Source organism: Telopea speciosissima, chromosome 7 (assembly GCF_018873765.1).
Source record: "Telopea speciosissima isolate NSW1024214 ecotype Mountain lineage chromosome 7, Tspe_v1, whole genome shotgun sequence".
In the NCBI taxonomy this organism is placed as follows: Eukaryota; Viridiplantae; Streptophyta; class Magnoliopsida; order Proteales; family Proteaceae; genus Telopea; species Telopea speciosissima.
The window spans coordinates 61,593,860-61,618,834 of NC_057922.1; the positions used below are offsets into that span (position 1 = coordinate 61,593,860).

Consider the following 24,975-nt stretch of genomic DNA (forward strand, 5'->3'; position numbering starts at 1 on the left):
GATTATATAAACCAAATTTGAGTGCTAACCCTAGCTGATCCCGATCCTTTAATATTCACATCATTAAGTTGTGTTTGTTTTAATTAAGGAAACAATCCCCTATTTCAGGGACATCTGTATTAAGTAGGTCCAGGGATCACTGATTAGTCGAATGAGCCCCTCCCTCTGGCCTGTCATTCATTGGTCGATCTGGCTGGCGGCTCTTGCATCTCCTGCGTCTATCCCTTGAAATTGATTATCACTAGAAATTTATTTTGTATAATTTGAGAAGAGGACTACAAGAAGAAATTTTTGTGATAAAACAAATTCCTTATAACAGTACAAAACTTACAATGGATTTAATGTATAAACAAAGGGAGAGTCGGAGAGGGTTTCTCAAGCTGCCCGTGTGAGAAGGAATATGCATGTTATAACCAATTAGTGGTCTGAAAAAGTATCACCCATGTGGATCCCGTATTTTTAAAAACAAATAAAATAAAAATACATGTGTAAGGCCCTCACTTTTTGTGAGAGAACATGGGAAATAATCCATGTGTGAATCTTTTCCCCATAAACAAAATAAACAAATACGACACTAATTGTGAATAAAGAAATAGGTCATTTAAAATTCATTCCATTCTTTTTACTAGTAATTTTTTTAATTGTACATAATTAGAAAACACATTTAGGCAAGGTTAAGAATTTATCCATATGATGGAACTGATGTCATACATGGGCAGCCATTATGTATAATATTAGTGAGATACCACCAGTTTTTGGGAAACAACCTCCAAAACATATGGTTCATCAAAAAAAGACCTTAAAAAATCAACATGAATGTAAGTTTCCAAATTTCTTTATCAAAAAATAAATGTTAGTTTCCAAATTTTTGTAATTTATTTTAATAAAATGAATTCTGCCATTTTAGACCAATCCAATGTCTTTCTGATTTTGGACCGTTCCTATTAAACATTCAAACCTACAAATTTGGATACTTTGATGGAATATCCTACCAATATATTTATCGAACTTGGAATATGTAAATCGGAATCTTCTTTTAATTACCTCTGTTTAGATCCCTAGATCTAAATGACAAAACTACCTCAAACTCTCACAGCTTCCTCTTTTCTTCTAACTCCTATTTCAATAATGGGCATACCCAGTGCACGAGGCTCCCACCACTGCAGGGTCTTAGGGAAGTCAAAATGTACACAACCTTACCCCTTTGCTTTTGCTGAAGCTGTTTCCAGACTGGAACGTATGACCTCTTGGTCACAATTGAACAATCTTACCGTTGCACCAAGGCCCATCCTCTAACTCCTAATTCAATATGGCTCGAATTCAACAAATATCATTCCTTGATATGGACTTATTAGTACTTTACTTTTCTCCATATTTTATCACTATCTAATTGTATGAAATAAAATTGTTATTGGGATCTTTATTCTCTGCAATTCCCTGCCCAGTTCAGCTCCCCTAGTGCCCCTAACCCAGGGGGGGGCAATGACCATTCCACCCCCCTGCCTGAACACTCTGCCCGGGTATCCAAAACCCTCTTATTACGGGCACTAGGGAATTGGACCGAGCAGGAAATTGCAGGAGATAATTTTCCATTATTATATGGCTTAACCAGACTATTTTCAATTGTGATAATCCTTCTGATGTCTGAAAGACAGATTACTTTGACAGCCTAAAAAATTAACCAATTGAGTCTTTTATACGTAATCTAACAACAAAAACACACTATCTCAAGAGGGTTTTGCAGAACATGGCAGCCCAACCTTCAATTAAATAACCCCTTGCAAGAAAGTAAACAATCAGTTAGCTTAACAATCTAATTCAATCAGTTAAGAACATGGAAACGGCAGAAGAGGAAGCTGAGGGGTGAAAAGCAGAGAAAGAAAGAAGAAATTGAGGTTGCTATTCTTTTTCCTTTTTTCCTTAGTAGACTTGTTCTATCTTACAAACTGTCATACATTAAGCACACAGCTCAGCTAATGATGACATTTAAGCTCCAACAAGAATGCTTGCCAGGTTCTGCAAGTGAGAGAAGTCACCCCAAGATTTGAGAGTCCCACCATCAATCAGTAAATGCCAAAATACAAGCCCTCAGTATGGTTGCAGGGATCGAGCTGTTTTGCCATTCATGGTTCTTCTGGTCATCCATATCCCTCATCAATCAATTAACTCCATGGGCGGCCACCAAAACCTCTCCCACGATCACGGAATCCCCCATGACCTGATTGGTGACAGAAGCAGAAACGGAAAAGAACATTAACATCAACGATCAGTTAAACATCCATACACACACAGAAACCTACGTGTCAAAAAAAATTTTTAAAAAATGAGACAAATCAACGTTGACTAGTGTATAAAATAACAGGGCACCATGGCTAGTTAGAACGTAGTCCGCCAAATCATCATTCATGCCCTAAGCAGAGCATATATTTCACATGAGAACTAAAAGGTTAGGTCAAACATGCAACATGAAGGTGGAAGATTAAAGTCAAGGGAAATGCATGGTTTACAAATCCGGTTTTAGTTGATTGAAGAGTTTCTGTACAGATGTTTCGGTTAAATACATCAGTCATACAGAGGTTGCATGTGTATGTGATGCAAGATGCTGTACCATATATTTCTTTTTTTCTTAATAAATATATAAAGGAAGAGCACAACCTGATGGAGGTGGTGGCGCTCCACGCCCCATTGCAGCTAGTTCAGGACTGACTTTCTGTCCAGCTTCCTCAAGGATTTTAATAAGTTCCTTGGCAAATCTGGCATTTGCAGCAGTGAAGAATGTATATGCTGTTCCCTTTGCCCCAGCTCTTCCTGTTCGACCAATGCGGTGGACATAATCTTCTAGGGACCCCGGAAAATCATAATTTATCACAAATTTCACATCCTTCACATCTGTCACCAGCACCAGGAAATGCAAGGAAGAGATGAGGATTGACTGTGTTTCTCTAAGCTGCAATGGCTATTTAACAAATTACACTCATCCAGGCCAATCTTTATTTATTCTTTATCAACGCATTAAAGATCTCATGTATAGAGCAGTATATAGCATCTACATCCATCCACCTGAACCGTAACAGTAATATAGTAATCTTTAAAAAGAGAATCTTGATGTGTGGAATAAAATGATCAACATGCATTAGGCGAGTCCATCTGAAAGACAACTGAGAAAAAGAATTAATCCTAACAGAAATATCATCCACACACTATCAATTAAATATGGTTATAGCAACAGCCACTCATAACAAGAATATTCCTATTTCTCATGTTCTGTCCATCTCAAAAGCTGACACACATGCCAGACACTTCCATGCATTTTTGCTTGAGGAAGGAGACAATACATGAAAGGGAAAGTGAGGAGAGGATGGCATAGGGGACGTTTTTGCATGCAAAAAGAGAACATGTTACATGTGGTCATGAGAAAAGGATATATAATTATAGTCCTAGAATATATAATTGCATCCAAGAACATAATTACAACATACATATACAAACATATTGGTGTGTTGAGCTTTTTGGATCTGCGGTGGACACACCATCCATGTTGGACACCGAAACAAGTTAATGTCCTTGTAACATAGGTGACAGGATATGAATTTGTACACCTACAGACCACAGGGTAGAGGTACACAACTATAAGTATCTGATATTTTTGAGTAATAAATAAAGGTTCCCTGATCTGTGCAGACCATGTAACCTTACCTGGTCTGTACACAATATCTGCCACATGGCAGGTTGGATGGGGCTGAAATTGTGCAGACAAACAGACGCCATGGTCCCCTGCTCACATGTCAGATTTCAGCCCAGATGGAGTTTGTCAAGTGGCAAAATAAAGCATTGAGAAATTCAAGAATTATGGAGAGGGTGGAGACACTACTGAGTGGCTTCATGGGCATACATGGGAGCGTAAAATAATAGACTTCAGGGTTGAAATCTGACACCTGGCAAATCCAGATAATTTCCTAAATATTCAATGGCCCGAACCGCCACATCAATGGCAGTATGGTACAACTAAATGTGCAGACCAAGTAAGGTTACTTGGTCTGAGCAGACCAAGAAAATTAGTAACCAAAACAATGTTAAAACTTAAAACTATATTCTAGTTTTGTTCATAGAAAACTGACGAACAGATGATCCATGTCCAATACAGATACTATGCCTATACTCATGATATATTATATCAGATCAACCAGATGTCCTCAAGCTACTTGAAGAACCCAGTTACCGTTAGTCCATGCAATCACTGTACATACCCAAACCACGTGCTGCTACATCTGTTGCAGTCATTATGGGGCTCTTGCCAGCTTTGAACTCTGACAGTACCCAATCCCTCTCTGCTTGACTCTTATCTCCATGGATTGAGAGGGCAGGCCAACCATCCATCCGGAGCTGTCTGGTGATCTGGTCACAACCTTTCTTGGTATCCATGAATATCAGGATCCTGCTACCATCCATGATGTCATCCAGCAGCTTCACCAACCTAAAATATTAACCGAATTAAAATTAGTGCATCCAATCCCATGCATGCACCAATGTATTAACAAACTGATCTAAATCATCTCCTCTGCCTACTTGTTATATTTCTGATTCTCTGAAACGATATCCACATGCTGGCGAATCGCATGGTTAGCTTTCAAATCAGGAGAACCAATAATCACCTATGTCAAGGAAAGCCAATTAAATATGTACATGCACAAAAGTTATGAGATAAAGATCCCAAAAGTTGACGATCTTTTGACACTAAAAGCTTGTCAGTGCATCTCACCTTATATGGATTATAAAGGAACTGCCTTGCAAGCTGTTCGACCTCCTTGGGCCAAGTAGCACTCCAGTATAATGTCTGGCGGTCTGGACGTATCTGCATAAAGAGGTTTCTCAGAGAATGAGTAGGATTTCCAAGACTAATCACTTCCAATAAAATCCAAAAATCAGTACAATTGTACAAATAAGCTAATAACTACAATTATTGCTTACGATTCTACGTTTCCCTCACAAGTGTTGTGTGTATTTATGTACTTGCAATAGTACAACTATTCAACCTTTCACTCAAGCTGAGCATCTGAGATGAAATAACCATCTACTAAGCATTTGAAAAACAATATGCCCAAATCTCCAAACAATAGAACGTAAACACCTATGTCATTATTAACTTCGGGGAGAGCAATCTCTTAATTTAGGCTTTACTATCATAGGCACAATTTTAAGGGAACTTTTTAACTGTATCCCAATTGAGATTCTGAAATGCATATGAGAGAGCAGACCATATTTAGTTTAATTAAGCCAGTCAACAAGATTATGAACACTAAGCAATTGCCACATGAATGGAGCAAAAGCAAAGTGGTACCAACACGGATACTTGATGCACCCCTTCAGCACCCATGTTGTCACAATATGTGTATGGGTATGGGATGTGTCCAACACACATTCAAAAGTTGGACACCTGGATGCGGCTGTCATGGTTCGTAATCTCAGTATCAGGATCACCCAAACTCTGGCCAAATATGTAAAAAATCCATTTTTTTTAAACCTTTTTACCCTTTTCCGTACAGGTGGATCAGATTGGTCTCAGGATCGGGCTCGGCGGATACCGATCCGATCCAAGATTACGAACCTTGGCTGTGAAGAAGAAGAAGAAGACCATCCCCCGTTCTTAAGTCACATTACACCACTTTTTGGCACATTTTAGTAGAGTCTATCTACACAATGCCCATTTTTTCACACAGATTGCCAAGTTTTTGGGGAAAGGTGGACCCAACTCCTTGACACCTACCCAAACCCATGTAACATTGTCTGAAAGAACAAGGGAGGTACTCAAAGTCACACCTACAACTGTGGGATTAAGCTTATGAACAACAATGTAAAACTCCAGAAGATAATTCTTCAAATGAAGCAAGAATACCACAACTCATAAACAAAATGCCAAGATGACTGATGACTAAAAAGCAAATTATTACAGCAACTGAAGTAAAGTTTAGGAAGAAGATGGAAGATCTTCAATGTGTTTTGCTAAGTTAGAAGAAGCAAGGACTACGGTGATTATCAGTAAAGAGGGATTTTGGAGGTTTTGAAAAAAGGTGTTCCAAGTAGTAGCTTATGTTTATTAAGAGTGCAAATTTCTCAGACTTTGAACTATCCCAAGAGCAAATGCATCTGTCATAAAGATTCACACCATGATCAACATTAAGTTCATGCCCCTTTGCATTAGATGAGGACGAGAGGATTAGACATTTACAATATGAACTCAAATATTTGTTCATGATATAGTTTTGGACTTCTGGTTGATGAAATACAAATTCCTAGTTAGAATAATGGATTGATTTTAGAATCAAAGGTTTAAGACAACCTGGATGAAAGCAGAATATATAATTTACAGTTTTATAAAAGTAGGAGTGGAAGTCAGAATTTTGTTTCAGACTCATATTTAAGAAATGAGCTGGTGTGACCATATTCATCATTTGCATGGGATAATGAAAGGACGTTGACTAGATATATTGTAGAGGAGCCGACAGGGTGTGTGTAATCAATGCATTCAATAAAATTGGAGGGGGTACAACATTAAAGGGGAAAAAAAGAAAGACAAACATAGCTGTAATACTAATACCAGCAGTGTGTTATAGAGCAGAGCAGAATCCCATACACCCTTTATGAATAATTAATTTTAGGGAAAATTACATGATTAGCTACTTTTGGGTTTTCATTTACAAAACTGTCCACCCTATGTTTGAGTTAACAAAAATAGACAAAAACAAGTTAAGGTTTACAAAACTGGACAAAATAATATCACTCCCTCCCATACTTACTTTTTTAGACATTTTTACCCCTGTCATTGCCTTCCCGCCCAGGCATCCTCCGTTCCCTGCAACCCTACCCTTGTCCCAGCCACCGCCATTTTCTGCTACCCCAAGTAATAGAGGAATAAAAAAGAGATTTTTTCAGAGGGGAACAGCTGAGGAAGGAAGGAGAGTCACTGTTTTGTCTAGTTTTGTAAAACTAAACCTAACTCAAATATAGGGTGGTCAGTTTTGTAAATGAAATCCCAAGAGTAGCTAATCATGTAATTTTCCCTTAATTTTATTGCATAAAAAAGAATGACTTCTGAGGCCAAAGAATACAGCATTAAAAACAAAAAACAAAAGCAGCATAAAAAAACTCATACACGAAACAGAACAACATGAAATATCAAACTCAAGTCATAACTAATAATATAGGAGAAGGCCTTGTATATGAAGACTCCTTCATCACCCCTTCCAAACCAAATTCACCAGCCATAGCGACAGTGTTGTTATATATCATGGTCATGGATCTGAATGTTGGGCCACAAAAATAAAAAATAAAAAATAACAACATCATGCACAAAACCAGTGGTGGAGGACTGATTATGGAAGAATGGGAAACCTATTAAAGGAAGAAACCCAACTAGCAAACGAAACCTATTAAACTAGGAAACTAAGAGCAACTTGGAAACCAAATATCCTACGTAGCTAAACTTCTAAGATTGCATATTTCCTAAAGAAAATAAATATATAATTATCCTACTAGACTAAAACCCAGATTTGGACTCAGTTCTCAGTTTGGGTTCCCAAACAGGTTTCGGCCGGTCCAAGGTTGTGCACCTGCATCAACCAGTGTAGATATTTCAAGTATATTAGGATAGATGCATAGCAACATTAGGAAACTCTGGAGCATAAAGATTAGAGGTAGTTAGTTATCCAACAGGAAAAAAGAAGGAAAGAAGAAGGGGGAGGGAGCAATAGAAAGGGGGACAATGGGAAGTGAAATGGTGATGGTGCTAACCACGGGTCTTAAATTCATTATTATCCAATAGCTATTAGCTTGTATGTATTCATAAAAAGGGGCTTCGCTTTTCATTCTTGTCTGGCTACTTGGACTGCGGCAGCCATTGCTTGTTGTTGAGCGTACCTATATCCTTCATCTTCTCCAAATCAAAATGGACCCAGATGATGTAAAGCACACATCCTTTAGAACTCCATTCAGTGTGTACTGCTACATGTTGATGCTATTCAGTCTCGAAAATTCCGGTGCCAAACATTTGTAGCAAAGTAAAACAGTAACTACCAGAACCAGAGAAGATTGAGAGAAGAAAAAGAGAAAAGTTATCTTGAATCGGGGCAACTCCCAAATCAGCTCTAATACGATCATTCCTTATATAGTTACATTATCCTTCCAAGTTTTGCCACACATCCATCTCAACATCCCGCATCTCCGTAACACTTAGCTTATCTATATGGCGCTTCTTAACTGCCCAACATTCTGCACCATACATCATAGCCGATCGTATGACAGTCCTATTTAAATTTCCATTAAACTTTACATGAATATACCGATCACAAAGCACTCCAAATGCATCTCGCCCCTTCATCTATCCTATTTTAATCCTCTGGGCAACATCATCCTCTATATCACCTTCTTTATGTACGATTGAGCCCAAATATCTCAAAATAGTCACTTTGTGGGATCTCCTTCTCAGCAATATTCAATACCTCATTAACCGGTCTAGTGTGGCTATAGTTACACACCATATACTCCGTCTTTGTTCTACTTAAGACCTTTTGATTCCAAGCTAGAACTCCATAACTCCAACTTGACATTAATGCCTCCTTCGTCTCATCCACCAGAACAATATTATCAACAAAAAGCATACATTAGGGAACTTCATCTCATGTCTCTGGTTAAATCATCCATGATAAGTGCAAACAAATAAGGGCTTAAGGCTGACCCTTGGTGTAACCCAATTGTAATTGGGAATTCACTACCTTGACCACCCATAGTTCTTACACTAATCACTACACCATCATACATATCTTTAATAATGTCCACATATCTACATGACACCCTTCTCTTCTCTAGTATTTGCCAGATTAAAACTCTAGGAACTTTGTTGTAGGCTTTTTTTAAGCCAATAAAGACCATATGGAGATCCTTCCAACCTTCTCTATATCTTTCCATGAGTCTCCTAAGTAGAAATATAGCTTCCATCGTGGATGTGGCATAAAACCAAATTGGTTCTCCGAGATAGTAGTTTGCTTTCTTAGGTGGGTTTCAATAACCCTCTCCCATGACTTCATCGTATGACTCAATAACTTTATGCCTCTATAGTTATTGTAGCTCTAAATATCACCTTTATTTTTGTAAATCGGGACAACAATGCTTCTCCTCCATTCATCTGGCATTTTCTTTGAGCTCATAATCTTGTTAAACAGCCTAGTTAGCCAAGATAAACCACAAATCCCTAGGCTCTTCCACACCTCTATTGGGACGTCATCTGGCCTTGGAGCCTTACCTACTTTCATCTTTCTCAAAGCTTCTTTTACCTCAAACACCTCAATTTTACGTATATATCTATGCAATGTGGTCAGAATGAATACACAGCCATCCGGGACCCTACTACTTGAAAAGTACGGTTGGGATATATATATATATATGTTGGGCCTTTGATTCCAAGGGTTTTCTATGTAAGAGGCCACTTTAATGGGCCTAAACTAGGGGTACATAGGTTGCATACAGGATTAGCCCAACACTTAGTTTATTTTTATGTTTTTTAAATGAACCGGTTCAAATTGGTTGCATCCAATTGGTTTAATTTAAGTGATTTTATTTAAGTCTTTTATTTTAAGTTGTTAGGGACAATTAGGTCATTTTATTGTTTTAAGTTATTAGCTTTTGATTTGTAATCATTCCTTTCCACAATTTAGGAAGGAGGAGTTTAGTTTGTAATAGGATTTGGCCTTTGGCCTATTATTATAAACAAAGTTCAATCGTGGGAGGCTCCCCCCATAGTTGAATATTTGAAAAAACAGAATTGTTGGCTGCCATTGTTGTTGCTCCTTTGCTCCTTGTGAGGCATCATTGTGGTTCTATCAAGGTGGAAAGGGATTGGTGGAATCCGATCGACTCCTTAAGCCATGACGGCTGGGAGGATCCTTTACAGCTGGAAGGTGGTTCTATCCTTCTATCACAGAGCGGCTGCCTCCATTGAAGATCTTCTTCAACCAGTAAGTTATTTATTTAGTTTCATTTATCCCCTTATTCTTCTCATCCTCTAACCCAACCCTCCGCTTCACGAACTAAATCTCAACTTTTTCTCCCTTCAGGTGGCGCCACAAAATGTCGGGTCGGGTCAAATCCATATCGCACTTGAATCCTTGGAATACAAGACATACTCAACACTTGAAGGGAAATTAAGGTAGGATTGTTTCAAAAAACTTGATCTTTTGCTTCAAATCTTGCATTCTAGTTCTTTTTTTTTTTTTTTGCTATGATTCAAGGAGAATAGGTTCAACTAACTATTAGATGCATGCTTTGTATACATATGCAAAGATTTGAACTCAAATCCACCATTTTTCACCCAAAACCGAAAATGGCTTCCTTAAGGGTCAGTATTGTGCTTATGTTCGGTCAGTACACAACATCATCCTAGTTACTCTTATTCTTGAAGACCCTTACAGACATTAGATTGATCCACCCCGACATTCTTCATGGCAATAGAGTGAATCTGCATGTAAGAAATCTCATCTTTTATCACAATTTCATAGTACCGCACTTGTTTGGCTATACATTATTCACAATTCTAGGAGTATATGCATGATATATGACATATATTGCTTGTTTATATTGTTTTTTGTGTCCAAAAGTGTTTCCCTGTGTATTTTGATCATTTTCATGCGTTTTTGCACCGATCGATATGTATCTCCGATACGATACAATACAATACGTCTCTTAAAATCGTCTGACCGATACGATACCCGATACTTTAAACCTTGGGTGTGCATTCAGTAGGGCTCCTCAATACCGACCCCTTTGCAATTTCTGGTTAGTTGGAATCTCCCCTAAAGAATTCTATTGCGACAAGCCTACCCTCCATTCACTGGTCTTGTACGCTGGCCAAAGGTTGAAGACAACCACGATTATGAGTTCTTTAAACCCCTAGTTATTTAATTTCCAAAACTAACCCAATCTTAAATGACTACCTCACTTCAATCCTTTAGTATCCTGATTCCCTAATTTGCCCTTACTCTTTATTTTGTAGTTCCCATTCTATCCTGTCCTCATTGTTTTCCCAACTTGCCTTTAAGATTCTGTTTAATTTACCAAATTGCCACCCCCTTTGGAACTTCAGTTTATTTACATAATTGCCATTTAAATTATCATGGATAGGCCATAGCTAAGGATGTAAACGGATAGTCGAAAATCCAAATTCAATCCGCATTCGTATTCGTTTGGGGGTATCCGTATTCGGAAAATTACTATCCGGAAACTATCCGTATCCATCCGAATATTAATCGGATACAAATTCAGAAATACCAACATTCGATCTGATATTATCCGATTCGTTTACCTCTCCATTTATAGACTTAAGTAAATATTAATTTAATTTTTAAATTTAAAAAAAAAAATCATAGTGGAGACGTGGAGTGGGGTGGAACACTAGGGTTTTTTTATTAATTCCTTCTTTTTTGGACTTCGTTCTTTCCTCTGTTCCTTCTTCACTTTACCCTTTTTGATATCCTTGTCCCTTCCTCTTCTCGATTCAGACCTAAGATCAAGAGGGAGAATGCAGGAGGAAGAAACAGCAACAAGATTTACCTTTACTGGCTTGGAATGTTTCTGATCTGGAGGAGGTGCTGCTATTGGGTGGAGAAGCTTGTGGCGGGAATCCCTCTTGTAGCGGCTGCATCCCCTCCTCTCCTTCTAGTGTTAACTCCTTTGCAGGCATCAAAGTTGCAATATTTTCAATTCAAAATGCATATCAAGCCATGCATCCGAAGTATGATAAATGTCTGCTACATATATGAAGATTTACTGTGAAATTAGATTCTGCGATGATGATCAACAAATGCCTTTGCTTCACAGATTTGTCTTTTTTACCACTTTCCGGCAGATGATCCATCTTCGAATTTACACTTTACAGGTCCCTATGGTCAGAATTGTGGGAAGGGAATCTTGTTGCAGGAGATGGGTATTCACAGTTCTTTTTTTACTTTTGGTGCAAGGGTATTCACAGTTCGAATCGGATATCCGGATGTCCAGGATATCCGTAATGTTAACGAATTCAAATCTGATCAAGGTTTTTCATATCCATTCGGATAAATGGACGAATGCGGATATTGAACTTGTTAAGCGGATTTGGTAATGGAATTGTCATATTCAAGCCGTTTACATCCCTAGCCATAGCGATCCAAAACAGGGTTTTCGAACCCGGCATTGTATTACAAACTAGCTAAACAACCTAATCTATTAAGAAAACTGGCATAAAATGATTGGACATAGCCCAACCTTAGTAAACCACCTTAACAACAAAAATAAAAAAAATAAAAGAAACCTAACACCATCCCACGATTTGGACTGCAGATAAAGTTCCTAAAAACATGGAAATATAGAACCGCAAGTTACTAAAGACCTTAATGGGCCCCACAATTCCTGGTTTCAAGGTTTGAACCTTCCTTGAGCCATAGGCTTGGTTTTGAACTAGAAAATGGACCCAAAACCAAAACCTCAAGGGCCACTGTGATCATGCTCCAGCATTATTCCCCCTTTTGAAAAAAACTCACCCTCGAGTTTTGTGTAATGGGAGGATCCTAATCGCACAATCAGCATCCACCCTCCTCAATCTAGGGAAGTTCAAGATTAGCCAACGATCCATGGAACTGAATCTCACGAGATCTCGGTTTTTCCCAAGGTCGAGATGAGATCCCATCCGAAACAAAAAAGTGCAATATCTTGTGAAGATTTCAGGTCGACCCAGATCTCGACCCAACTCACCTTATAAAACTTCCATATCTCCAGCTATCTGGACCTGTCTCGAGCTATCTCGACCGAGAGTCTGTTCCACTGCTGCTGCCACTGGTTTTTCACCATTTTTTAGCCGGATTTTGTCGAAGAAACTGCTGCCAGCATCATTCAGCTACACAACAGCAAGATTAGTGCATGATTTGTGGTTCTTTACATGCCTCAATATGACAGTAGCAGTGGATCTCATGCCACATGGCTGTTAGAGTTGTTGGAAGTGATGTGATAAGGGTAGTTTGGGAACTAGCCTTATGTCTAGTTGCCCTATTGTGTATTTTCTATTTTTTACCTTTCTTATCTTTTACCTCCCTAGGGAGGTGTATGTAATATTCTCTTTTTCTATTAATGAAGTAATATAGGTGTGGAGAGATCTCTCTCACACACAAGATTCACAACCGAAATATCTCTCTCTCCATTCTCTTCTTCCTCTCTTCTTCCTCTCTTTCTCCTTCAACTTCTCCTCCTTCTCTTACTTACATCTCTAACCTAAAACCCAACTTGGTATCAGAGCTTTAGGTTGGAGAGTCGTATCAGCCCTCTTTCCCTATTCTGTTCCTCTCTTTGGAATCCTAGGACACAAGGGATTTCAAGGAAGAGGCCCCTATGTAAACAACTTGCTGTAGAGAGATGAAATAGGTTCTATACAACCTATTTAAGTGTTTGAAGATGATCCTTGAGCTGTATTGAAGCTCCATTGAAGTTTTTGAAGCTAACCAAGCTACTCCTAGGGTTTCCGCCAGCTCAAAGCTGCAGCTCCTGTCTCTTCTCTTCTCGGCATGGGTTTGGAACTTGGAACAGCTGATTAGGATCGTACAACGGTACTCTTTATGCCCCATGTGTGCCTCTTTGATGAAGGGTTCTCTTGGTTGAGCATAGCTCACTTTCGTGGGGCCTCTTTTCTGCCCAGGTAAAACCGTGACTGCTGCTACCTCTTTTTTCTTGCGTTTGGAGTGCCATGGACTTCTTCCTTGGTTGAGAAGTGATTATGGACACCTTTGTTTGAGGTCTTAGAGCTTGTTTGAGTGGGTGTTGTTCTTGGAAGGTGTTGGGTGAAATTCTGTCCAGATTTCACCTGTGTTTTTTCTGCTGGAATTTATTTCTTGAGTTTGAAATCCTTATTTGTGTTGAGTGTGTACTCCCCACTTTGTTTGGAGATTCTTGTGTATGGTTAATTGCCTTTTTTTATCCCTATAATATGGCTGAATCTGATGTCTCTGGGCTTGGCTCGGTTGAATCACAACCTACTCCGGCACCCCTCAGTTTGTCTTTGAGAACTCACACCCACAGATCTCCATTGTGAAATTAGATAACACCAATTATTTGGATTGGTCCCACTCAGTGAAGCTTTCCCTTAAGAGCAAAGGGAAACTTGGGTTTATTACAGGTACCATTACTGCTCCAGCGCCTAGTTCCCCTACCAATGAGAAATGGGAGACCGAAAATTCCACAGTCATGACAAGGCTCATTTTCTCCATGAAGCCCAAGATTGGGAGAAGATTTATGAAAAAAGAAACTGCAGAGGCAATTTGGGACAGTGTCTCCCAGACATTTGACAAGGTGGGTGACTCTGCCAAGGTTTATCAGCTTCACCAAAAAATTAATGCAATGAAGCAAGGTGACTGGACCATTTCTGAGTACTACAATGCCTATATTAGTCTTTTGGAGGAGTATGATCACTACAAGGATCTCCAATTGACCAACCCAGCGGATGAAGCAAAGGTGTATCGTACTCTTGAAAAGGAGCGTGTCTTCACTTTACTTGGTGGCCTAAACCCTGATTATGAACCCATCAGGCTCCAGATTTTAGGCCGGTCCCCTCTTCCATCTCTTGATGAGGTTTGCAGCTATTTACAGAGTGAGGAGACTTGGCGTATTGCTATGGAACCAGCACCAGCACTATCCCTTGAGAGATTTGCTCTCAACTCTAGTTCTTTCAGAAACACCCGTGGAGGTGGTAGAGGCCAAGGGCCTAACTGTGGGAAAAACAAAGTAGCTGAGACTGGTGGTACTAGTGGAGGTGGTAGAGACTGGTTTAAATGTGATCATTGTGGGAGATCTGGACATACTAAGGATAGGTGTTAGACTCTTCATGGTCGTCCTCTTGGTACACGAGGTAGTGCTAGTGGTACTCGTGGTGGCCATAGAGGAGGAGCTCGAGCACACTCTGTGATGACTGAGGCCGATACTGGGGAGTACCCACCTAGCACACATGATGACTCCACTATGGCGGATGCAGTGTTTCGCCGGGTCATGTCACAACTGACCACATCTCCTACACCTACAGTGGCCAGTTCCTCTTCCTCCTCAGCTTCTACTGCAGCCCAGTCTTGGGTAATTGATTCGGGTGCCACTGACCACATGAATGGTATGTCTCATTATTATGATTCCTATACCATTTGTTCTGGTAAGGATAAGGGTAGGATAGCTAATAGCTCCCTTTCCTCCATCTCTGGTAATGGTAGTATCCCTGTTACATCATCTATTTCTCTTACTTCTGTTCTTCATGTCCCTAAACCTTACTTCTGTGAGTCATTTAACTAAATCGCTGAACTATTGTGTCACTTTTTTTTCCTTCTCACTGTCTTTTTCAGGATTTGGTGACGAAGAGGATTATTGGTAGTAGACGTGAGGAGCAAGGCCTTTACCTTTTTGAACCTTTTTTGCCCATAACTCAGTCCTATGTGTGTGGACGTAATGAAAGTAGTTCTGTGGAGTCTGTCATGTTATGGCATCGTCGTCTTGGCCATCCATCTTTTGTTGCAATGAGGAAACAATTACCTCACTTATTTTCTTCTATTGCTTCTTCTCATGTTTTTCAATGTGAACCATGTATGTTTGCCAAACACTATCGTTCTTCTTATCCATATCATGGTAATAGAATTGTTGCTTCTTTCCATATTGTGCATACTGATGTTTGGGAACCTTCCGCTACTACCTCTTGTTTTGGCTATCGTTACTTTGTGTCATTTGTTGATGATATTTCTCGTGCTACTTGAACTGTTCTTATGAAACATAAAAGTGATGTTTGTGATGCATTTAAGAATTTTTATCAGATGATTCTTACTCAGTTTGATACTCGAATCAAAATTGTTCGGTCTGATAAAGGGGGAGAATACATGTTTGGTGGCCTCCAAAGCTTCTTTACTAATAATGGCATTATCCATCAGCTAGCGTGTGTTAACACACCCCAACAAAATGGGGTTGCTAAGAGGAAAAATCACCATTTATTGCAGGTCACCCGTAGTCTCTTATTTGGCATGCTTTTTCCAAGACCTTCTGGTCTACAACTCTTCTCACTGCTTCCTTTCTCATCAATCGCATGCCTACCAAACTTCTTGATTTCAAGTCTCCCTTAGAAATCTTATCTCCACAGGTTTCTGCTTTCTGTCTCCCTCCTAAATTCTTTGGTTGTGTTTGTTGTGTGTGTGCATGTTAACAAATCCACTCGCACTAAACTTGATCCCAAAGCTCTCAAGTGTCTCTTTCTTGGGTACTCTTCTACTACCAAAGGTTACAAATGCTATCACCCATCTTCTCGCCGGTGCCTTATCTCCAAAGATGTCACCTTCCTTGAGTCTGTCCCTTGCTTTACCCTTTCTCAGCATCCTCTTCAGGGGGAGAATTGTGGAGTGACCGAGTGAATAGGCTGCTGATTTATTTCATTCTCCTCTACCTATCTCTCCTTTTATGCTTGACATTGGAAAACACAGGACTGCGGATGTGGTTGATACTGATGATCAATCAGGTGTGAATACTAACAATGAAAAAGAATTGGTTGTTGAAAGTGGTTCTGGTAATGAGAAGGGTAATGAGAAGGATTACCATATCCATTACAAAAAAGATGAAAGCTTGAAGAGTAAAGGAAAGAAGACCTACCAAGAGTCCCCTTTGGATCCACATCCTAAGATTCATTCTCCTCAATCGGGTGACATTCCTTCTCCTCCATCTGATTTAGACCTTCCCATTGCTGTTAGAAAAGGGAAAAAAACTTGTACTAATCCTATACCCAGTTTGTTTCCTATGACGCTCTTTCTACTATAGGTCTTGCCTTTATTGTTGCTCTCTCTTCTGCTTCTATTCCCAAGAATGTTATTGATGCTATGTTTGACCCAAAGTGGAGACAAGCTATGTCTGAGGAAATGATGGCACTTGAGAAGAATGGTACTTGGCAATTGGTAGATCTTCCCAGGGGACGTGTCCCAGTTGGATGCAGATGGGTCTACACAATCAAGTATAAATCTGATGGTACTGTTGAGAGTTACAAAGCAAGGTTGGTGGCCAAGGGGTACAGTCAAGTCTATGGAATTGACTATCAGGAGACATTTGCTCCTGAGGCTAAGCACAACTCTATAAGAGTTCTTTTATCATTGGCTGCCAATAAAGATTGGCCATTATATCAGTTAGATGTAAAGGATGCCTTTCATCATGGTGACTTGGAAGAGGAAGTGTACATGCAAACTCCACCAGGCTTCAAAATGCCTTCAGCTGAAGGGAAAGTGTACCTCCTCAAGAAGGCATTGTATGGCCTCAAACAATCACCAAAGACATGGTTTGAGTGCTTCCAACAGGCTATTCTGAAGAATGGATATTCCCAAAGCCAAGTTGACCACACTCTCTTTACCAAGCAGAGCAAAGGTACCATCACAGCCCTCATTGTCTATATTAATGATATTGTGGTCACTGGAGATGATACAACTGAGATAGACAAACTGAAAATCTACTTGGCTCAATAGTTTGAAATCAAATATCTGGGTCCCTTAAAGTATTTCTTAGGAATTGAAGTATCAAGGACCAAGAGAGGAATCAACATACGTCAACGAAAGTTTGTTCTTGTTTTGTTGACAGAGACAGAGATGTTAGGTTGCAAACCAGCAAATTCTCCTATTGAGTAGAATCACAAACTAGGAGAAGAATGTGGTCCTTCTCTTGTTGATGCGGGAAAGTACCAAAGGCTAGTGGGGAAGCTTATCTATCTCTCTATGACACGCCCAGATATCTCTTATGCAGTGGGAGTGGTGAGCCAATTTATGCATGCCCCTAAGAGTGGCCACTTGGATGTTGTGTATCACATTCTCAGATATTTGAAGTCTTCTCTAGGGAAAGGACTATTGTATGCAAGACACAATCACTTGAGAGTGGAAGGTTTCACTGATGCCGATTGGGCTGGATCTATTACAGACAGGAGATCTACCTCCGGCTATTGTACCTTTATGGGAGGTAATTTGGTTACATGAAGAAGCAAAAAACAGCATGTTGTAGCCAAATCCAGTGCAGAGGCAGAATTTAGAGCTATAGCTCATGGAGTGTGTGAACTCATATGGTTGAAAAGACTTGTTCAGGAACTAGGATTTGACACTGAAGGCCCTATGAGATTCTACTGTGATAACAAGGCAGCCATCAGTATTGCTCACAATCCAGTGCAACATGACAAGACCAAGCACATTGAAGTCGATCGACACTTTATCAAGGAAATGATAGACTCTGGCTGTATTTATACTCCTTTTGTGAAGACTGATGATCAACTGGCAGATATCTTCACCAAGACTCTTCTATGCAAGATGGGAATGCATGACACTTATTCTCGAGCTTGAAGGGGAGTGTTAGAGTTGTTAGAAGTGATGTGATAAGGGTAGTTTGGGAACTAGCCTTATGTCTATTTGCCCCATTGTGTATTTTCTATTTTTTACATATCTTATCTTTTACCTCCCAAGGGAGGTGTATGTAATATTCTCTTTTTCTATTAATAAAGTAATATAGGTGTGGAGAGATCTCTCTCATACACAAGAGATTCACAACCGAAATATCTCTCTCTCTCTCCATTCTCTTCTTCCTCTCTTCCTCATCTCTTTCTCCTTCAACTTCTCCTCCTCCTACTTACATCTCTAACCTAAAACCCAACTATGGCAACCGCCTCCTCTATACCCTAGGATAGGGGACTTGGCATATGTTGATGACAACTCTTATATGAGTGTTGTGGCAAACTATGTGCAACACTACAGCAGCACTATGACATGGGAAGACTATGTGGCACGAGTTGGGACTAAATGTGTGATTCAATCACATTTTATGGGATGATGACGTAACATTGTTAAATAGATGGATGTAGTGTACACTTTAACATTTCTAATGCTTATTTAAGTTGTTTTACATTAATTGAATGTTTTGATTGCTTTCTATTACTAAATTATGTGTAGAGTAGGGTATTTTAGTACGTCGTCGCCTACCAACCTAGGGTCCGAAGTGAAACTCCTATTTGGACTTTGTTTTTGCAAAATCTGATAGTGTCACTGTGTTTAAATGGCCTAAAATAGGCTGAGTACCAAGTTTCAGACCCAAACGAAGTCTAAAACCCACCGAAACCAGCCTTCGAGTTGAAAAAAATAAATACACCAACTCGACTGGGATCTCGCGAGATCTCGAGTCAACTCGGTTTTTTCCAAGGTCGAAACCTGGTCGAGTTTCGAGTTTTAGTTCCTTGCCACGATCCAATGGCCTGAAATCACTAACAAGAAATCCACTGTTGAAGTTGCAACGTAGAAGCACAAATTCGACTAATTCGATCAAAAGGAAAACCAGTTTATGCTCCTCTATGGGTGGTTGTTCAATCATAACTAGAGCCACTTAGTCTTCCATCGCCAGTGGCTCGTCATCTTGCTCTTCCACCCGTTGCTCAACAACTGAAATCAGTTTGTTGAAGGAGGATTCCATATGATTGGATGTGACCGGCAATTGGCTCTTAAATTTCCTCCTTGTCGCCAAGTCTCTTCGAATTCGCTTCAACCTTTCGCAAGTTCTCTTGCACAACTTGAAGTTGTTGACAGATAACAAGCAAGAGGGTAAGATCCATGGTATCTATGGCCAGGTTTGGCTTTGTATCAAGTTGATGCAGATCGAATAGATGGAAATGCTGTCGGTGGGAAGAGAGAAAAATAAGGAGAGGAGAGATCGCAGGTGAGGAAGACGGGGGGGAAACCCAATTTGGGGGGGCAAGGTAAGAGAGGAGAGGGGCGAGACAAAATCTTTGCATTCTAACCAACTAATCTTTTCAACCCATTATCAAATCGTGGGGGAGGGTTCTTAGCAATTACAGTATATTTATAAAAAAACAAAAACTGAGATATACTTGGTTTCAGGAAAGCCTGGGGCCAATCAGAATCAAGAATTATCTAATCAGGAATTCAGGAAATTTAAAAAAAAAAACAAAACAAAACAAAAAGAAAACAAACACAATTAGGAACCTACCATGCGCAAGCTAAAAGGGAATCTCCCAACTGATTAAACAACCGAATTTATTAAGAAAACTGAAATAAAAGGACTGGGCATATCTTAGTAAACCACTTAACAGCAATAAAATAACAGATAGAAAATCCTAACACAATCCCACAATCAGACTGCGGACAGTTCTAAGAAAATGAAAATCTGTAACTCGCAAATTACGTAAGACGGTAAATAGGCCCCACAATTCCTGGTTTCCAGGTTTGAACATTCCTTGGGCCATAGTCTTGATTTTGAACAAGATAATTGACCCAAAACCAGAACCTCAGAGACTGCTGTGATCATGGTCCTGCATTAAACGCACCTACACATTATGGAGTATTAGACAAAATCCAATATGTCAATAAATGACTCCCCTCAAATTATTTATAAGGGTAATAAATGGAAAGTTCTTGGGGTCTGTAATTAGTTAATTACAAAAGATAAAATCACAATTTACCCAGCCAAAACTATTAATTTCTTGGTTAAAAGAAATGAGATGGAAGATGGAAATGACCAAGGTTGAACTTGCGAGACACATGATTGCTTTGAGTTCTTAGCAGATATGGCCTTCAACAGCATGGAACTATGCAAAAATTGCTAAATTCCAAGTAATTGGTAGCTTACCAAGTCGATCATGTCACTTGATAGTTATTTTTCTTTTGGAAAATTATTTTTTCCCTTAAATCTCACATAACATGGGAGATGACTATGAAACCCAGGTAATTCTCATATTTGATTAGAAGTATTCATGATCTTGCTTTCATTTGAATTGCCCCCTCCAGAGGGATCCAAGATATGTTAACGAGGTGGTAATGATCTCGCAAAACAAGTAGTAATAAGGCCAGGATTATGTTTTGGAATACCATTCCTAGTTGTTGGTCTGGTTTTGGGGCCTTCTTCATTGGGGTTAACTTAGCTACTCTTTTTTACCTTCATAAAATGTTGCCTGTTACCTCCCCCACCAACCCACCCCACACACACACACTCACACAGCGACACACACAATTTCCACGTGAAATCCATGCAAACTTTAGATTGCACAATGTGGTTGAATATGGTCACTTAATTCAACATTAGAAAGGACAAGCATGGACTAGTCGAGAAATGAAGCCACTTAACCAGAATCAAGCTTCAGAGGAATTATTTTTACTAAAATAACAGGAACCTCACAGCGCATAAAAACATGTAGTTTCTCTACTTTCACATAAACACAACATAGTATTATATCCTCAACATCCATGTTTTGGTCAGGCTTATATCTACTCTACCGTAACCCAAACTCAAGATCAGAAATCCCTACTTACTTTAAGGCAAGAACTCTAACCTAATAAAGAAGGAATACCAAAGATGCGAAACAGTTAATTCCAATGTGATTATAACTTATGAACGAACTTCAAAGACACTTACCGATATTCCAAGAAACTCTAAGAGTTAATTTATTGGTCTTAAAGCTGTGAGGTACTCGAAGAAATTTAAACTACAACCAAGACCCAAGAGATCTTGATTGTGGCAAAGCTGCAAAGTGGAAGGTTTCCCTAAGTTTTCCAACCAAATAGGGGCTTATTTTGGACCCTACGGGCTCCAAACTCAGTGCTGGAAGTCTTGATTCACTCAGCTGTACTAAACCACCATACTTATGGGTCGCATTAATATGTAATAGTGGTACAAAATCTTCAGCAGCACCACCACCACCACCAATAACAACAACAACAATATTCAAGGCCAATAAAACAACATCCTAGTAATTTGGATATATAAATTAGTCAAGGTTTCTAAAATGTTTTTCACACAGAATCGGGTGTAAAAAGGAAAAACAACAAGAAAGCAGACCTGAGAAACAATTTTCCTTATCTGAGGATCAAAACCCATATCTAGCATGCGATCTGCCTCATCCAAAACAAGGTAAGTAACCCTTCGCAAGTTGGTGTGATGGGTCTCCAACATATCAATCAGTCTTCCAGGGGTAGCAATAACAATTTCAACACCTAAAACAGAACAAGAATTAACAAAACGTACTCCCACCAATATCTATGAGAATCACAATGAATATCAGCAAAGTAGTCTCTTAACCACACCCTACCCTTTTGGAGATCACGGACTTGAGGTCCCTTTGGAACACCACCATAAATACAGGTATTCTTAATCCTTGATGATGCTCCAAACTTAGTGGCTTCTTGTTGTATCTGAACAGCAAGTTCACGGGTCGGAGCCAAAACTAAGACAATAGGGCCATCTCCAGGAGCTGAAAACATGGATGCAATGGACTATTTAAGCCGAAGACCAAAAGATAAATTCATAAAACTCTCATAATCGAGAAATACAACCAACAAATTTTACCTAAAAACGGCTGTGCATTAACATGAACAATAGCAGGAAGTAGATAAGCAAGAGTCTTTCCAGATCCTGTTTCTGCAATTCCAATAAGATCACGACCCTTTAAAGCCATTGGCCATCCTTGAGCTTGAATAGGGGTAGGTTCAACAAAACCAGCCTTAATAACTTCTTGCATAACATAATCTACAAGCAAGAAAGTAGTAGAACGATTAGCATCTTCCGGGAAAACAAAGATGTCAGAACATAATCAATATCATTTCCCCAAGAGGGGCTGAGTGAAGGAATTAAAAATCTTCTGGTTTCCTTTGAAGTAACTATTAAGTAACTTGGAGCTTAAGCATGACAAGGAGAGATCTTTGTGTTTCATCATCATTGTTTCATCCTCCAATAGTTCATGAATTTCAGGACTAATTGAGAGGCATTATCTCTTATGCTTCTTTGAGTAGAAATACAAATACTTCATAACGTACTTCTTAAGCCTGCTGTATTTTGTACAATAGGTCTCACCCATTTTTATGCTTGCATGCAAGCATACAATTACACCTACATGAGGGAGGAAAGTACCTTTGCAACTTATATCTGGTCTAACAATTAAACAGATGCTCTACAATCATTGCTCGCCTAACAATTAATCTCTCTCTCTAAGCTGGTGTCACATGACTTTGAAGGTTCATCATTCCTTTTAGCAGCTGGTGTTAATTTTCACGACCTCTTTTCATTTTAGTCCCAGCCAAAGATCTCCAGCCCTGAAGTGCCTCAGCCTATGTTCAAGCCAACCAATGCCAAAGTCCAAAAAGAAGTGAGACAAAACGAGCTGGCCAATAGGTAGAGCAAAGAACGCTGTAGTCTGGCTCCAAATTCTGCACTTATGTTATGCATTGTCGACGAGAAATCAGATGGAGACATTTAGGATACTACCAAGCATAAGAGTCCACAAAAGAACAACAGCTTAAGAGAGAACCTCTTATTCAAGATGGAGGAATGCAAAAAAGAGTTGGGGATGGTAATCAGCTTGTGACTTAGCACTGAAGACACCAGATTGGTCATAGCACCAAACTCTCCGGGAAAAAAAAAACAAAAAGAAAACAAAAAAATCTAGAACAATGAATTACAGGTATAGACAACATCAATTCACAATAGAGAACTAGCTTCGTCCAATTCCAATAAAAAAAAACTATATTCAGTTTAGCTTTTTTTCAGTGACAAATCCACTGCTTTGTGCCCAAACCATACCCCATATGTAGGTGTCAACAATCCAAAGATTTGAATAGACAAGTACGAAAACAAATAAATCTCAATATCATGCATTCTACCTCCATCATAACACTGCCTTGATTGGAAAGTTCATAGAAACTAATCTTAATGTCTGGTTCGATATGGCAGTAAAAAAAAGGCCATACCCAGTGCACAAGGCTCCCGTGTTTAGCAGGGTCTGGGGAAGGTCAAATGTACGCAGCCTTACCCCTGTTTCCAGAGAGGCTGTTTCCAGGACTTGAACCTGTGACCAAGCGTTCAGCAAGTGAGCACTTGACCAACACACCAAGAACAACCTTCTTGGGTTCGATATGGCAGTATTGCAAAAACATCAGGCATTCTCTTTTCACAGAGATCCGAAATAAATTTTAAAAAGGAAGCAATGTCATCACAATAGCTATTAGACACTTCAACTAGTGAAGCGAGAATCATCCACCAATGACATGTTGGTTTCCAAAAGTCTTGAGTCAGACATTATGATTCAAACTCAAATGCTACCAACGTATTCTGCCTTGAATTTGTCTAAAAAGAGTTAGATAAGAAAATTTGCCACTTACAGCCTTACACTCAATCATGGTTGCCCGATGTATCAATGTGCCTAATACCCAAAGATGTAGGAAATAAACCAGGAATATGGAAAAGACACCTGGAATATGGCACACATACCTAGAGTAGTGTACTCATCTTGGCTCTCCTTGGTGCCATGACAACTATGGCTGAGAGTTCTACCTTTCTTAGCGTATAAATAAACTCCAAAAGCCTCCAGCTAAACTTGAAAACATGATCACTAAGATAAGTATGGAGGAAGCCCTCCATGACTACTCTAGTTGAAATTCCATTTAAAAACGGGAAGTACTTTTAATGTAGGACAGGATTGAAGGTTCAACCAGTCCCAAAACAGGATCTGAAATCAGGGAAAGGGGTACAGCTTGAAGGGGTAAGATTGGGTTGGATTGGAGGATTAATGGGTAGGCTTAGGATAAGGAGAAGGTGAGGGAATAGGTCTGGAATAACAGGGAAGTCAAGGGATTAGTCAAACAAATCTGGAGCAGGTTGTTCTTCTCTGCCGATTTGAGTAACAGGGTAGAAAACAGGGTTTTAATGGGTTTTGGGAGAAATTCTGTAGCAGATAATCTGCTGGGTAGAATGGGATGAAACAAGGATCGAGTGGAGGTCTTAGTAGGGGGAAGGTTTGCTGAAAAGATGGGAGGAAGTTGATGGTTGGATTGAGCAGGGGAGGGGAGTAACAGCAGTGAGCCTCGGCTGTAGTAGAAAGGTCTTCTAAGGTCTTGAAAGCTTGAAGGGGATGAAGAATAGCAACTGGAAGAG

General features: G+C 39.5%; 1 protein-coding gene across 1 annotated transcript in view; it reads right to left on the reverse strand.

Moving 5' to 3' along the window:
• Positions 1-1,778: 1,778 nt before the first annotated feature.
• Positions 1,779-24,975, reverse strand: part of LOC122669015 (DEAD-box ATP-dependent RNA helicase 20) — a 40,401-nt gene continuing 17,204 nt past the window's right edge. Inside the window, exons 3-10 of the mRNA XM_043865622.1 lie at positions 22,396-22,575; positions 22,139-22,300; positions 21,889-22,043; positions 4,760-4,852; positions 4,567-4,652; positions 4,248-4,474; positions 2,656-2,889; positions 1,779-2,218 (exon numbers count right to left, since the gene is read on the reverse strand). Coding sequence (XP_043721557.1) covers positions 2,163-2,218; positions 2,656-2,889; positions 4,248-4,474; positions 4,567-4,652; positions 4,760-4,852; positions 21,889-22,043; positions 22,139-22,300; positions 22,396-22,575 — 1,193 coding nt within the window. The 3' untranslated portion in view covers positions 1,779-2,162. The remainder of the gene's footprint in view (positions 2,219-2,655; positions 2,890-4,247; positions 4,475-4,566; positions 4,653-4,759; positions 4,853-21,888; positions 22,044-22,138; positions 22,301-22,395; positions 22,576-24,975) is intronic.